This window comes from Humulus lupulus, chromosome 2, assembly GCF_963169125.1.
Source record: "Humulus lupulus chromosome 2, drHumLupu1.1, whole genome shotgun sequence".
Lineage (NCBI taxonomy): Eukaryota > Viridiplantae > Streptophyta > Magnoliopsida > Rosales > Cannabaceae > Humulus > Humulus lupulus.
The window spans coordinates 8,652,815-8,668,409 of record NC_084794.1 but is presented as its reverse complement, the minus strand read 5'-3'; the positions used below and the strand labels follow the sequence as shown (position 1 = coordinate 8,668,409).

The window sequence follows — 15,595 nt, the reverse complement described above, 5'->3', positions numbered from 1 at the left end:
TTTGAAAAAAAGGTCCACAACTTTGGCATCCTCTTCCGTTTTTTTCTTTTATCTTTCTTCTTCTCTCTTAAAGTATCCATGAAGACTAAAAAAAATAAAATACCCATGATAGCTTTTTATGATTTCGAACTTAAACTTACTAAAAGTTCAATTAAGACACCAATATATGCATTTCGAACAGATTGTACATGATTTTTTGGTTTTTTTTCACAATTTTTTAGATCTAAAACGTAAAAATTTGTAAAAAAACACGATATACCTTGATGTCCAGCTAGATGGGCCCTTAAAAATCATGATTTTCATGAAAAAGAAAATCATCTGCCTTGACACACCTCAATGACACTCAATGCAATTCATATAAAATGCATAAATTTTCCCTCGGGTGTTCGTTTGAAGTGATTTTTTTTAATTTTGGTATTTTTTTGTAATCTACACGTCTGAGATGTGTACACACACATTTGGGAAGGTCAAAATTTAAAAACATACCAAACTTTGAAAATATAGGGGTATTGTTTTGAACTTTGGAGTGTTTTCAAGCTTTCAACTTCCCAAATGTGTGTGTAAACATCTCAGACGTGTAGAACTAAAAAAATACCCAAATTAAAAAAATCATCTCTAACAGACACCTGAGTGAAAAGTTATGCACTTTCTATGAATTGCATCGAGTTCCATCGATGTGTGTCGAGGTGGCATCGAGGCGTGTCGAGGCAGATGATTTTTTTCTTTATGAAAATCATGATTTTTAAGGGCTCATCTAGTTGGGCATCGAGGTACATCGAGATACATCATGAAAATCATGATTTTCATGAAAAACCATATGCATCGACACACCTTGATGCCGCATCGACACACCTTGATGCCACCTCGACACACCTCAATGGAACTCGATGCAATTCATAACTTTTCACTCGGGTGTTCGTTTGATGTGATTTTTTATAAATAAGGGATTTTTTTTTGTGATCTACACGTCTGAGATGTGTACAACACATTTGAGAAGTTCAAACTTTAAAAACATACCCAACTTTGAAAATATAGTGGTAGTTGTTTTGAACTTTGGGGTGTTTTCAAGCTTTCAACTTCCCAAATGTGTGTGTACACATCTGAGACATGTAGATTTAAAAAAAATATCCAAATTAAAAAAAAATCACCACAAATGGATACCCAATGAAAATTTATGCACTTTCTATGAATTGCATCGAGTTCCATCAAGGTGTGTCGAGGTGGCAGCGAGGTGTGTCGAGACAGATTGTTTTTTTTGTTTTTTTATGAAAATCATGATCTTTTAGGGCCCATCAAGCTGGGCATTGAGGTACTTCGAGGTAAAAAGTTAAAAAAAGTTAAAAAATCATGCTCTTATTTGTTCAAAATGCATATATTTGTGTCTTAATTGAACTTTTAGTAAGTTTAAGTTCGAAATCATAAAAAATTATCATGAATTTTTTTTTTTTTTTTTGAGTATCCATGGATAACTTAAGAAAGAAAAGAAATGGGGAGGGGAAAAGACAGATAGAGGGAAAAACTAAGAAACAAATGGAGGTGAGTGGGTGGTAATGGAGGTGTCGACCATGGGGGAGAAGGAAGAGAAGAGGGAGTAGAGAAAGTGAGAAAGATAGAGAATAGTGAATGACAAATTATGCTAGGGGTATTTTTGGAAACAAGGGGAATAATGACATAAAATGGTCATGTGTATATAGCATAGCATATTTTTTATTTACGACCCCCCATAATGCATAAATTATCAAATTTCCCTTCACATTTTTATATTCTTTGAAGATAATATATGTATACATATTTTACTTTTACATTTTCTTATGTATTTTTTTCTTTCTTTTTTGAGTAATTTTTGTTAAAATAATATTTTATTATAGGTATTTATTTAGAATATAAAAGTGAAGAAAGGTAAAATAAATTATCGCTTGCCTCGCTTTGAACAAAATAAATCATTGCAACTAAAAGGAGAACCATTTGCAAGGAAATCCATTTGATAGGAGGTATAGGATGGAACCGAATCCACTTTTGCGAGGGTCTCGTTCGCACGACTAAAAGAAATTCAACTAATTGGTGACATGCTAAGGAGTAGGAAAAGGCACTTACGCGGGAAATTCATTGAAGTAACGCAATGGATTCACAGGAATGCTTCGAAGCACAAGCTGAGTTTTTAAATTTTGACTTCTAACATAAGATGTAAATCAAACTCATCTTCCAACAATCAAATAGTCTCTTTAGCTTGGACATGACATATGCCAAATCGATTTGCGCCTCCTTCCTTTCAAGGGGGCAGTTACTGCTCAAAAGACAAGGCATGAATTGTCTACCTCAGCATACCAAGCCAAGGGCTTTATTCGAACAAGGACTCCCGCATGGTGGATGTAATGCCCTGAATTCTCCGATGAGGTTTAGTGGTGGTTTAGTAGGCTGGGAGGGCCGTAATTGTTTAATTACGCCATTAAATGAATATATGCATGTTTATGTGAATTATATTATAATATGATGATATATGCATGCATGTGGGCCCACATTTGATACATTTAGATGTTTTGATAATTTGGCCCATTGAGGGTAATTTGTGTATTTGGGTGCATGATGTGATTTGTGAATGAGATTCTATTATTATGGAGATATATTTGAGCTATTCGGCATGAGACGGTTATTTATAGTGGATTGGCGGTTTTGTCATAACGAGGTCAATTTTGGGGTAATAGGAATGTTTATTTGATGATAAATTGGGAATATTTGAGATCAGGGTGAAATTCTGGAGGTTTTGACTATAATGTCCCTAGGAGTATTTTCGGGACCCCGAGCATTAGGTTTTATTTGAGGTTACTTAAGCTTGAAGTAGCTGTCAGATAGAACGTACGATTAGAAAACCTCTCGTTCTCCTTCGTTAGTTCATTTTTGCCACCCGAAGCATATTTGAAGAAATCTTGAGTTCTAGGAGTCAGAATCGAGCGAGGATCGAGGCATAGCGATCCTAGGAAAGATTAAAAGCTTCTTGACCGAAGGATTTGACAGAAAACAACCTAATCGAAGGTAATCTAAGTTTAAAGTTTTGAGTTTTTAAAGTTTCTAAGCTTTGAATTGGACTTTGTGAATTGTTGAGTTTTCGATCCGTTTGAACCTTGGGTTTTGAGGATTTTGGTGCATTGGGAAGCTTGGGAATTTTGTTTTGATGATTGGGGAATGTTTAGGTATGATTTTGGAGGCTTTGGAGTGTTAAAAACGCGTTTGAGAATGACTCAGAGTTGAGGGTCGCGACCCTGTTCTTGGGGTGCGGCCCTGCCTTGAAGAAGCAGGTGGAGTTTTTGTGCTTACTGGGCGCCGCGGCACTTCCCTCTGGAATTTCTGGGGGCCGCGGCACAAGGGGCCAGGGCCGCGGCTCATGTGCAGGGTTGAGCCCATTTGCATGTTTTGACCCCGGGATCATGGTTTTAGGCCTCGGGAGTGTCCCTACTACTTGGATTAGTTTGGATTGATCTCTTGGAGGCTAGATAATGGTTTGAGAACCATTGATTATCATGTTATTGATGGTATCCTATAATGTGTTATGATTAGGTAACCGCTAAAGGATTAAAAGCTAAACTGTTCTCAAAGGTCGTTCTTTTGTTCATTCTAGCTCGAATCAGAGGTAAGAAAACTGCACCCAAAATGTGACATGCATGACTATTCATGAGGCATGTTGGTTGTATAAATGTGGACATGAATTGATCGTGGAATACTTAGCAATTGTTGCTCACATGTGCATGGTACTGACTCATTAGTCAGATTTGGCAAAGGTGCTAGTATCAACTGTGAAGCTGTGACTTATTAGTCAGGTTCGACAGTGGTACTGAGCACTGGTCACATAGCGCTGACTCATTAGTCAGGACGGCCTTAGCATGTTCAACGCAAGCCAATAAAGATTAGATCTAATCGACTTTCTGCATTGAATGACTCAAAGAGCATTAATGCCGGACCGACCTCAAGTTCGATGAATATTATAAGCGCTTGTGTGGCTTACCCATCAGTCACTCATTTGTTATAGTAGAGACTTACCCATCAGTCTCTCATTTGTTGAAGGCTAGTGGCTTACCCATCAGCCACTCTTCCATTTGAATTAGTGACTTGCTTGGCAGTCACTCAGTATGGTTTACCAAAACCTCAAGTGATATTCACTCATCTGTTTGAAAGCTATGAGCTCTGTGTGATTATAATGATAATCATTTGATGATGTTTACATATAATGTTATGTTTTCTTGTTGGGATTTGGCTCATGGGTGCTATGTGGTGCAGGTAAAGGAAAAGAAAAGCTCACCTAGCCTTGAGTGGAGAGCTTAGGTGGTGATGTGTACATATGCGGCCGCTTGACCACCACGGCCAAGGAGTTCTCAGAGGAACTAGGGGGTTTACCCTATTGTCGCCGCTTAGGTCGGCGGGGTTTGAAATTTTGGAACAGTAATGACCTTTTGAGTTGTAATTAACTTGTAAATGTTCTTGTGGGCCCATGAACAGTTTTATGTATCAATAAAACATATCATTTCCTTTTTACTGGTTTTCACCTTAACCTGTTAATAACACTTAGAACACGTTTTTAACCAAATGACTCAGGCAATGAGTCAAATTTCCGGTTCAACGTTCACCGTAACTGTTCTGGGGTAGCCAGGGCGTTACAGTAGAAGGGAGGGCTTCCACAAAGTTTGACACACGACCCGATGGTCTTCGTAATAAAAGAGACATTTTGCGATAAGCTTGTGCTTGTTTGGAGGGATCGTCATAAATAATTGAAGCGTGTTGTTCACAATACATAAAATATTCAGCAAGAGTTGCTCTTATATAAAGAGCGAGGTATTGTAATGTGGCCAGAGTATAATTTGTTTTTTATGATAAATGGGGTGCTTTTATAAAATTTTGGGTTTAAATATAATAACCCATATATATATTAACACCTCAAATTAATAAATTATATTAATTTTGTTTCTTAAAGTTTTAAAATATATCATTTTAAAATTTTTACAATTTGTATCAAATATACAATTAAATTTTTATAATTGAAAAAAATATATTAGAATAAAAATATAAGCTTTTTTTTTTTTTCAAAATGTATATTTGAGATTGTATCAAATATTTGTATTTTTATTTAATTATTTATTTTATTTGGAATGATTTAATTCGTCATTTAATAATTCTTTATTTTCAATTTTTTTAAAGAGTTCACATTTTTATTTTTATTCAAGACCTCTAAAAAATATGTAGAGTTTAACTATAAATAAATGTATATTTTTTTAGTTTAAAAATTAATTTTTTTAAAAAAAAATGGAGTGTATAAATAAATTTATGGTATGTAATATGTTTTTTTTTATTTAATATTAAAAGAAGAGGAAATCACTCTACCTCCAAATATAATGTGTGTATAAATATATAATTTTTTTTACTATTATTATATACTTTTATATTATCTTATATATAATATTTCAGAATATGCGATGGGCGAACTATATGTTGTAAGATAAATAAACAACATCACACTTATACAATTTTTCGTTTCTATAACATCTGATATTCTATAAAGGAAATTAGGGGTGTACACGTGTCAGATTTTCAGGTTTCAGGTGCATCGGGTTCGGATTTTGCGGGTTTCAAGTGGAGAAAAGTGGTACCGAATCTGGTCCGAATTTTTTGGGTTTTTGTTCAAATTTAGGTTTCGAGTTTGGTCGGGTTGGGTTTGGCTGGGCCAATTGGGCTATGGGCATTCATACAAATTTTTCAAAAATACCATTTTTTTACATTTTTTTAATTTTTAAAGTTTGTTATTAGTTTGGTTCAATTGATTTTTCTAAAAATTGGGTCTTGGTAAAATTTTTGAAAAAAATATAATCATGAAACATAAGTTTATATAAAATTAGAAATTAGGGTTTCATTTTTTTTAAATACACTCAGTCACCTGAACCCATGTATGTTAAAATTTAGAACACGAACCCGACTCGACACATGTCGGGTTTGGATCGGATTAGACACAAAATGAACGAGTTTTCTGAAAAATCGGGTTCTCAGAGTTCGGGTGGGACGAGTTATGCAGATTTTTAAATTTTGCGAGTAAAATATTCACTCCTAAAGAAAACAATATGCTAAGATAAGAAACGACAATACGACGTTTAATACTTAGCCGCCCACGTTATAGCTGTGGCATTTGAACCCCACTCAATTTTTCTTTTTCTTTTTATAATTTCTTATTCTTTCTTAAAATTAAAATAATAATCCTAAAAATTGAGAAAAATAACATAAAAAAATGTAAATGTACTCACACTAATATTAATATTTCTATAAAATATTTGACAGTGACACACACCCAAATTAAAGGTTCAAATTTGGAATAAAGTTATAAACTTAACTATTTATGAAAGAAGATGAACAGATTACATATGATGAGGTATTGATCAACTAACTAGTAGTTGGGGTCCATGTATTGCTATAAAGGAGATTGGTTAATAACTATAATTAATTAAATTATTATAGCAAAAGGCAAACACAAAGTGATTAATGACTGGTTGAGTAACTGTACCTGCATGTGCATTGTGTGACCAAAGAATGTATTAATTTATAGTATATATATATATACGGTGGGAAATTTTATAGTAGCGCATCACTTTTATACTATGGTTTGGGTGTCTCTTAACGGAGAAATGATAACTTTTTTTTTTTTTTTTAATTATATGATAATGTACATTGTAGTTATAACAGATATTTTACTAAATTTTTAGAAAAATTTGAATAATTTATAGTATCTAAAAAAATTTCAAAATAGTCAATTGCATGCGAATAAGAAAAAAGACATACATGCAATTGACTATTTGAACTATGTTTTTGACATTGTAAATTATTTAGAATTTATTGAAAATTTGTAAAATATCTGTTATAACTGCAATGTACAGTGTCATATAAACAAATTTCAAATTTAATTTTTCTATGTGTCAAAAACAGAGAAGACACTATCGGTAAGAGCAAAAAGTAGCGTCCTTAGTAAAGAATTCCCTTATCTTATGTAAGTATAGAAACACTATTTTTATTTATGTATTTCTAAACCCTACACAAAAGTCAGTGTTCAGTTCACTAAAGAGACCCTAAAATACTATCTGGTATTTAAAATTTATGAATAAAGATTACATTAAGCTTCAAAACTATATGTAGTCATTGTTTTAGTCTTGTAGTTAATTTTTCTAATAAGGTATATAAAAATTGTTATATGCGAACGTATAGGAATGAATAGCACACACTACAAAAAACAGGGCCTATACTGAGAACAAATGTCCTCGGTATAACCCCAAATGTCCTCGGTGTAACCTATACCGAGACAATGTCGTCGGTAGAAAGTTATAGGTACATCCGCGTCGGTAAAACAAAACTTATACCGACGACATTAAAAATGTTCTCGGTATACGCTTTACCGAGGATAATGTCCTCGGTAGAAAGTGGCAAAAGTTCTCGGTACAACCACCCCCAATTTGTCATCGTACTGGTATATACCGACATCTTAGTGGTATATACCGAGGACAATGTCCTCGGTATAGACTTTTCCCCAAATTTTTTTATATTTATTTATTTTGAATTAAATATAAAAAAATAGAATAAAATTAAAACACTTATATTAAATATATAAATAAAAACATAAGAGTATGTTCGTTGAATCAAAATAAAGAATTGTCTTAAACATAATAATGTAATAGTCAATTGTAATAAAATTCATACATAAGTCCTACTGAGTCGGTGCTCCAACATCGGGATCATCGGGTGGTGGTGGGGCAGATTGAGATCCCGGGGTGATACAATGAGTCCGGACTTGCTCCTCTAACTGTCGAAGACGCTCTCTCATCTCAGACAACTCTTCATCTCTAGTTTGTGAAGGACGAAAATCAAATGGAGTTCGGTCCCTTATGTTAAGGATACGTCCATATCCTTTCTGGTGGCCCCGTCGTTTTCCGAAGACAGTTTGTACCAAAGATATGTCTTCATCTTCAGGCGCACTCGAAACTGGTGTGGAACTCTCGGTATCAGTTGCCTGTGTCTGCTGTGTGTCGCGGTATGCACGCAATTCCTCCTGTGATACAATGTATAATGTAATTAAAATTTTGAAACAATTAAAAATTTGAAAAATATTTAAAAAAACTTAACGTACCCAAGTATTTTTGGCTGTCTCTGTCACCCACCCTGTGCCTGGTTTATGGTGAGTATCCATCCAGCTATCCGGGATGGACTCAAGTTGCCCAGTCTCTAAATTGCGCTGTCACGTACATATATTTTTATAAAATTAATAATTAAACGTAAATAAGAAAAATAAACTAAAAAATAATTAATTAACTAACCTTTTTATAGCGTAGGGCTGGGATTGACTGAGAACCTCCATAGCTAAGCTCTTTCAGTTTCCTTTTATTTTCCTTGTTGACCACATAACGTTTCTGCAAAAAGTTATCGTTAGTAATATATTTAATTAAGATAGTTAAGTTTAGCAAGAAATTAATACCGTAATTTCTGGGCGTCGGAAAAATTCAATTGCTTTTTGCCACTGCGTATCCGTGCAACCACCATAACGATTTTGTGGCCCATTAATCGTTAAATGCTCTTTAATATCGTACTTCCAGTCAGAATACTTTTTAGCACACGAAATATCAATGTCTCTCAAGATCCGAGGCATATGCCATTCTCCATATCTAGTACGCTCAATATCAAACAAATCATCCTAATTTACAAACATTTATTAGTAAATATGATATATAACATAAAATGAGAATTAACATAAAATTATTTAAATTTGACATATTAATTTAGTATTTATTAAATTACATATTTTACTTATGCTTTATTGAATAGTTTTATTAATTTAAACAAAATTTCTAAGATTTGTTTAAAATTTATTTAATTACTTTAGGATTTAATTATTACTTAAATTATTTAATTCATTTTTATTTTTATTAAAATTTAGTTGCATAATGTTAATTTTAATTTTTTTTAATCTTAATTTTAAAATATATTATTTTACTTATCAATTCACTATTTATTAAATTAGAAATTTTATTGAGTACTTCTACTAATATTCACAATATCTCTAAATTTTACAATTCTAAAAAAATATTAAATATGTTTACTAATATGTTTAATACACATAAAATTCACCAAAACAACATAGAATTTATTTAAAAAAAAATACTAATTAATCATATAACAATTTTCTAATTCCTAATATCATTTTTACTAATACTTATTTTGAAAACCTAAAAATAAATACATTCTATCTAATATAATAATTTCAGATTTTTATTAAAATTAATATTATATTATTTATATAAAAAAACATTATTATTCAAAAATTGAAAAAAAATTAAAAAAATACAGAAAAATTAAAAAAAAAACTTACCAATGCCTTCAATATCTTGCTAGCAATCTCTTTAGTCCAACAAAAACCGAATACCCAACCTTCAAACAAAAATTACAAAATATCATTATACAATTTCATAAATATATATATATAAAATGAATAAATCGTTAGAATTACTTTAAGATTTATTACTTATTTAAATAAAATTTCAGGATTAATGTTTATTTTTATTAAAATTTGGTTGCATAATGTTATTGTTAATTTGATTTAATCATGATTAAAAATATATTATACAACTTATCAATTCACTATTTCTTAAATTATAAATTTTATTGAGTATTTTTAATTCTAAAAAAAATTGGGCAGCATAACGGCTGTATTTTCATATATCCCAAAATTTAAAAACCTGCAAATAACACATAAAAAAATATCCAGTCGCAGAACATACACAAAGCAATACAAATACATTGTAAATGACTATATAATTTATAATTATTACTCTAAATTTTATTAATTATTCAATTTTCTATTTAAAATATCATAATTCTACTAAAAATTAACAACAAAAACAAAGCATCAATATTCATCAACACTAAGAATAAAAAAATTAACAACAACAACAAAATTCAAATTAAATAAACAAAACTCACTCTAATAATCAAAATTTATTAACCAAATCTAATAATCTAAAACTAAAATTATTTAACCCAATCTAAAAAACAAACAATCAAATATTAAATTTTCATATAAACATATTTTTATAACTAAAAGTCAAATTATATACCTAAAAAATAAATTATTAAATTAATAAATTTTCATACTAATAAATTAATTATTTATCATATGATTAAACTAACTAAATCCTAAAACTATATATGTATTTTACTAAAATACCACATAATATATTATTTCCTCTAAATTGGATATCACTAAATTTTTAACTAATTTTCATCACAAATTATTATTCTTACCTATTTTAATTACATAATCAGAAATTATATATATAATATAACAAATAACAATATATTAACAATATTAAACAAATTATAAATAAAACCCTAAATATATTTATGCAAAAAATATAAATAAAACCAAAAAATTACAAAGAAAATGTGAAATACCTCTAAAACTGCTGGTAAACAATGCAAAACCTGAAAATAATACCACAAAAATCTCATTACAAAAAACCAAAACTGAAAAAAAATTGAAAAATTTATACAAAAAAAAACTGAAATATATGTAAATAATTACCTTAATAGACCTTATAGCAACTTAAATCTTCTTTGGAAGGGAAGCTTTGACCAAAACCAAAGCTTGTGGGGGCCGAAATCCAGAAAAATAGAAAAGGGGGGCGGAGAAAACGGAGCTCTGATTTTTCCGTTTCAGAGAGAATGAGCTCTCTGTTTGGAGAAGATGAAGATTATAAAGACCCTATACCGAGAACATGTTCTCGGTATAGGGTCCTCGGTACACAAACTAAAATGAAATAACCGCGTAAAAAAGGCGGGAGTCTAAATTATCTATACCGAGTACACGTTCTTGGTAAAGACCCTATACCGAGAATAAGTTCTCGGTATAAGGTCCTCGGTACACAAACTAAAATAAAAAAAAACCGCGTAAAGAAAGCGGGTGTCTAAATGATCTATACCGAGAATTTGTATTCGGTAAAATGTTATCGGTATAGAACGTTTTTTTTGTAGTGAGAGTCGTGTATATAATATTGTTATATATAATTGTATGCGAAACCTACTCGTCTAAAGAGGCAAAGGTAGTGATTATTTATATGTTCTTTTCCTCTTTCGGCAGTTGTGGGTCAAATTGGATATATGACTAATAACTAGGTTAGCTACCCAAGAAAATCTACAATGTTGATTAATTAAAGATCTTTGCAATAGTGTATATGCTGATGACATGTGCAATAGTCTTAGTTACTTTATATATATACAATGAAATGCATGGAAATAATTAATATATATATATATATAAGTTGGGAAAGTAATTATGTAATCATTACTTCAAAATATATAATAATATCTTTCTTTCTTGGATTGATCGAGAGTTTATTAATTAATCCATTAATTATAGTACTTTATGCTAAAGCTTCCAAATTCAAATTGAACAAAAGTAATGCAATATTTTCCGCCAAAATCATATATTATATACCTATAATATAAATATACAATAATCAAGCTTGGTGAATTATTACAGGAAAGCTGATCAAAGGATTACTTCTGTAGCCCCATTTAATTAGCGAAAATTATACTTTTCCCAATCTATTTGACCATTTTAAGTTAGCTTGAGAAATCATGCATAATATATATTATTAGATATGTGAAAAAAGTTTTACATGTAAAATATATCCAACCACAATATTTTTATAAAAGAAATAGTTAATCTACTTAACACTAATTGATTTTAAGATGAAACTCTACCCTAGTCCTAGTAACATTTCTTCATTTAAATTGTAATATGGCATCAAAAGCTGGTCGATTGTTGTTGCACTCCACTCTTAACCTCGGTTTTAAACCTTTCTAATGTATGTTGAATTTTATAATATATTTTGGACGACGTGTATAACCACAAATTTTCTGATTAGTCTTGTGATGTCTTATATTCTCACAAATTTCATGAGTCGGCCTTTTGACATTCTATCAAATATTCACGTTCGGTCCTGCTAAGATCGTTAATTTCCACACTTTCAGGCCAAAACGTGAGAGATTTATTAGAAATGAAAAAAATATCACATGGAAAATATATTGGAGCAACAATATCCTTATAAAAGAAATAATTACTCCACTTAACAACAATTAATTTTAAGCTGGAACTCCAATCCTTATCCTAGTAGTCTTTCCTCGTCATGTTGTTAGTCAAAAGTACTACTAAACTCCTTGAAAATCAGAGGTTATTGCATTAATATATATTTATATGTATCAACACAGACTGATCAAACAAATATTTATATAATAAATATATGTAAATCCACAGTGTTGTACAATATATATGTAGAGAAGTAGAATTTCTAACTTAAAATTAATATATATTTATATAAATACTTTGTTGAACTGGAAACAAACAAAAAAAAAATCCCCACCAAGCCTAGATAATAGAAATTACATACAATATATATAAATATATATATATATATATATAAAAGAAACAACATCCAAATCTCAAAAAATTAAAGGACAAATTAACAAAGCAGAAAGTTACAATAACAGTATATATATAGTATATATAGAATTAATAGTTGGAATTAATAGCTAGCTAGCTAGCTAGATGAAGCAGAAGCTATAAAGGTCCACACCAACACATATATAAATATTCAGTGTTGTAAACCATTATGCACAGGTCGCCGCCGGTGGGGAGCCGTATAATCCTCCGACCACCACCAAGGCGGCGGCAGTGCCACCTCATCATGTGATGATGATGATCTTCTTCCTTGTACTACTGCCACTTTCTGCTGTTGTTGATGATGATGATCATCACCATCCTCATCTTCTAATAATAATAACTTCATGTTATGATAACCTGTTGTAAATTAATTATATATTAAACTAATATCAATACATATATAGCACATTTAATTTCCAAGTCAATTTTTTTTTTAAGAGAAAGACACAAAGGTACGTAGTTGATTAAATTTGAGCTCAAATATTATAAAGAAAGAGTAAAATTAATTATTCTTACCTGAAAAATGAGTAGTTCTTGCTCCAGATACTAATGTCTGGTATCGGAAGACTAAGAGAAAAATCATTATCATCAACTTAAGTACCACTCTTATTTTCATAAATCTCAATTTTTCTCCACACCCACTTAAAATTATCCCAAGTTTATTATGTTTGCTACTTAAATAGAGTGTGTTTGAATTCATAATATATATACATATATTATATATGTATATTTGTTCAAACTATGCAGCAATATCTAGTACTCTGATGATAATCATCATGATAAGATAGAGTTAATTAGGTATATATCAATCAATTCAAAATAGGAATATAATTTACCTAAGACTGTGATATTGGAAAGTATTAATTAATTTCAATATAACATCATAAAGGCATATAACGCGGAAATCTCTAAAAAGAAGAAAAAATATATCATTAATATTTGTTTATTGAATAAATATCATTTGGGGTTTCTTTTTGTATCTTTCTTAGTACATAAAATTTATTTCAAAAAAGGAAAAGGCTATTTTCCATGTCACGACGTGGTCGAGATGATCTTGAAATATTTCATTATTTGTTTTTGTCAGTGACATGTGTACCTTGAATTTTTATTTATTTATTTTTGAATTGATAAGACCCTTTCTACTCATTCAATTTTGGATTGGTAGACCTGACTAATTAAATGAAAACCTATAAAAATGGACAGATGCAACGAATTGCATCAAAGGTTTTTCTAGCTTCTTTCAACTGTTTATGGCACTTTCCTCACTTGAAATCATCAATCATTTAGTTCCGCCGGCTATATGGACCACACAGCACAAAGTTAATTATGTATGTCTAATATATAAGATCATTTATATAAAAAGTTGCGATAAGTTTTTGTGATGTAATCTTATTCTTTGGTTTTTTCTTAATTTGATCATATGCCATGAAAATATGTTTAGAATTTATAAGTACGAACGGTGGGATTTGTGCGGCGACAAAAGGTGCAATATATTATTGCTCTTACTTACTCGCACACTCACATTTCAACCACTTGAGCTAATCCCAAAATAATGTGAATAATAAACAATTACTTCATACTATACTAAGTACTATATAGTAATAGAAAATATTTTGTTTTTATAGCTCTTTAATTTTAGTGTTAACAATAAAAAATATAATAAGAAAAAAAAAGTATGAATGGGGTGATTATTTGCCAACAATAAAATAGGAGAAACAAGTTGGATACAGAGTTGATTTTCTATTTTTACTATTGAAATACATGAAAATGGTTGATGTGATAGGATAAAAATTATCCAAAATTTTCAATAGAATTAAGTTATCTCACACTTATAGTATTATTTAGATTGTTAGAATATTTTTTTTTAATATTCTCATCTCTCCAATTTTATAACAAAATCTCTCATGATAAAAAGTATCCAGTTCTATCCAATTCAAATCTATAATGTTTATATTAATAAAACAATCATGACTCACATTTAAAAATAATAATAATTATTATATAACATCCTAGTTCTATACATATAATTAGTTTACCAAATGTATTATTTTTATTAAAATATTATGTGATTGACAAATTAAAATTAAACATATACTCTTAATTAAAAAGGGTAAAAAAACTCATTTGATATCTTGTGTTTTATCAAAATACAAATTTGGTACTTTATGTCTTAATAATACTCATTTGGTACCCTATGTTTTATTAAAATACGCTTTAGTACCTTGACTCAAATTTTATCAATATGACAAAACTGTCATCAATTATATGTAATTAAATAATTAAATTTAAATTTAAAACCATATAATTAAAGGTAATTTGGTGGTAATGATAATTACTTAATTACATAAAATTTATTGCCAAATTTGAGTGACTAGTATACTAAAATATGTGTACGAATTCAAATTATGAGCTATCAAATAAATATTATTGAAAACATAAATTACTAACACGATATCAAATACGTATTTACCCAATTAAAAATTATCATTTATCCATGCATTCATTGTGCCAAACAAGATAAGACCTAAATGTACTTAATTTAATATATATAAATTAATTACAATATGTTAGTCAATTATTAATATATTATACTAATTAATTTTTTAATTCGTCAAATTAATATATTGCTTATCCGGAAAGTACTATATAGCTAAAATTTCAATTATCTTAGAAATACATAAAATTTTATTACCAATAATTTCGTCTTTTCCATCGTACATTTTCAATTTAAAGTTAAAAGAGTATACTATTTAATAAAAAAAAAAAGATATATAAGAGAACAAGGAATTGATGATAACCACACGTACAACCAGTCCAAGTTGAGGAATGATCATCAACTCACCAACGAAGAAGACAATAAATAAATTAACCAATTTAGTTATAAATTATTATGAATTTTTGTTATTTCAAATTTTAAAAAAAATAACAATATTATTAACAAATTTGATTGGGTGGGGATTTATTTTGGATTTTTCAAATTAGTTGAAAACTGAAAATTGTCTATTTTAGGATTAACTTGAAAAATTAACAAAAGGGTGTGGTGATTGGTGTCAATATATGAATTATATACAAAATAATAAT

The 15,595-nt window shown here is 29.7% G+C and overlaps 1 protein-coding gene across 1 annotated transcript; it reads right to left on the bottom strand.

Moving 5' to 3' along the window:
* Window positions 1–12,231: 12,231 nt before the first annotated feature.
* LOC133815821 (uncharacterized) lies at window positions 12,232–13,218 on the bottom strand. The gene is made up of 2 exons (XM_062248612.1): window positions 13,031–13,218; window positions 12,232–12,871 (listed from the first exon to the last, which is right to left on the bottom strand). Exons 1-2 carry the CDS (start codon window positions 13,212–13,214, stop codon window positions 12,666–12,668), a joined length of 390 nt encoding a protein of 129 aa, XP_062104596.1. The 5' UTR covers window positions 13,215–13,218; the 3' UTR covers window positions 12,232–12,665.
* Between the last annotated feature and the right edge of the window lie 2,377 nt (window positions 13,219–15,595).

Bases quoted from the DNA above. Each gene is read 5' to 3' on its own strand.
- LOC133815821 (XM_062248612.1), bottom strand. From the start codon at position 13,214: ATGAATTCAAACACACTCTATTTAAGTAGCAAACATAATAAACTTGGG. The intron at 12,872-13,030 runs GTAAGAATAATT...AATTTACAACAG, and splicing joins AAGAACTACTCATTTTTCAG to GTTATCATAACATGAAGTTA.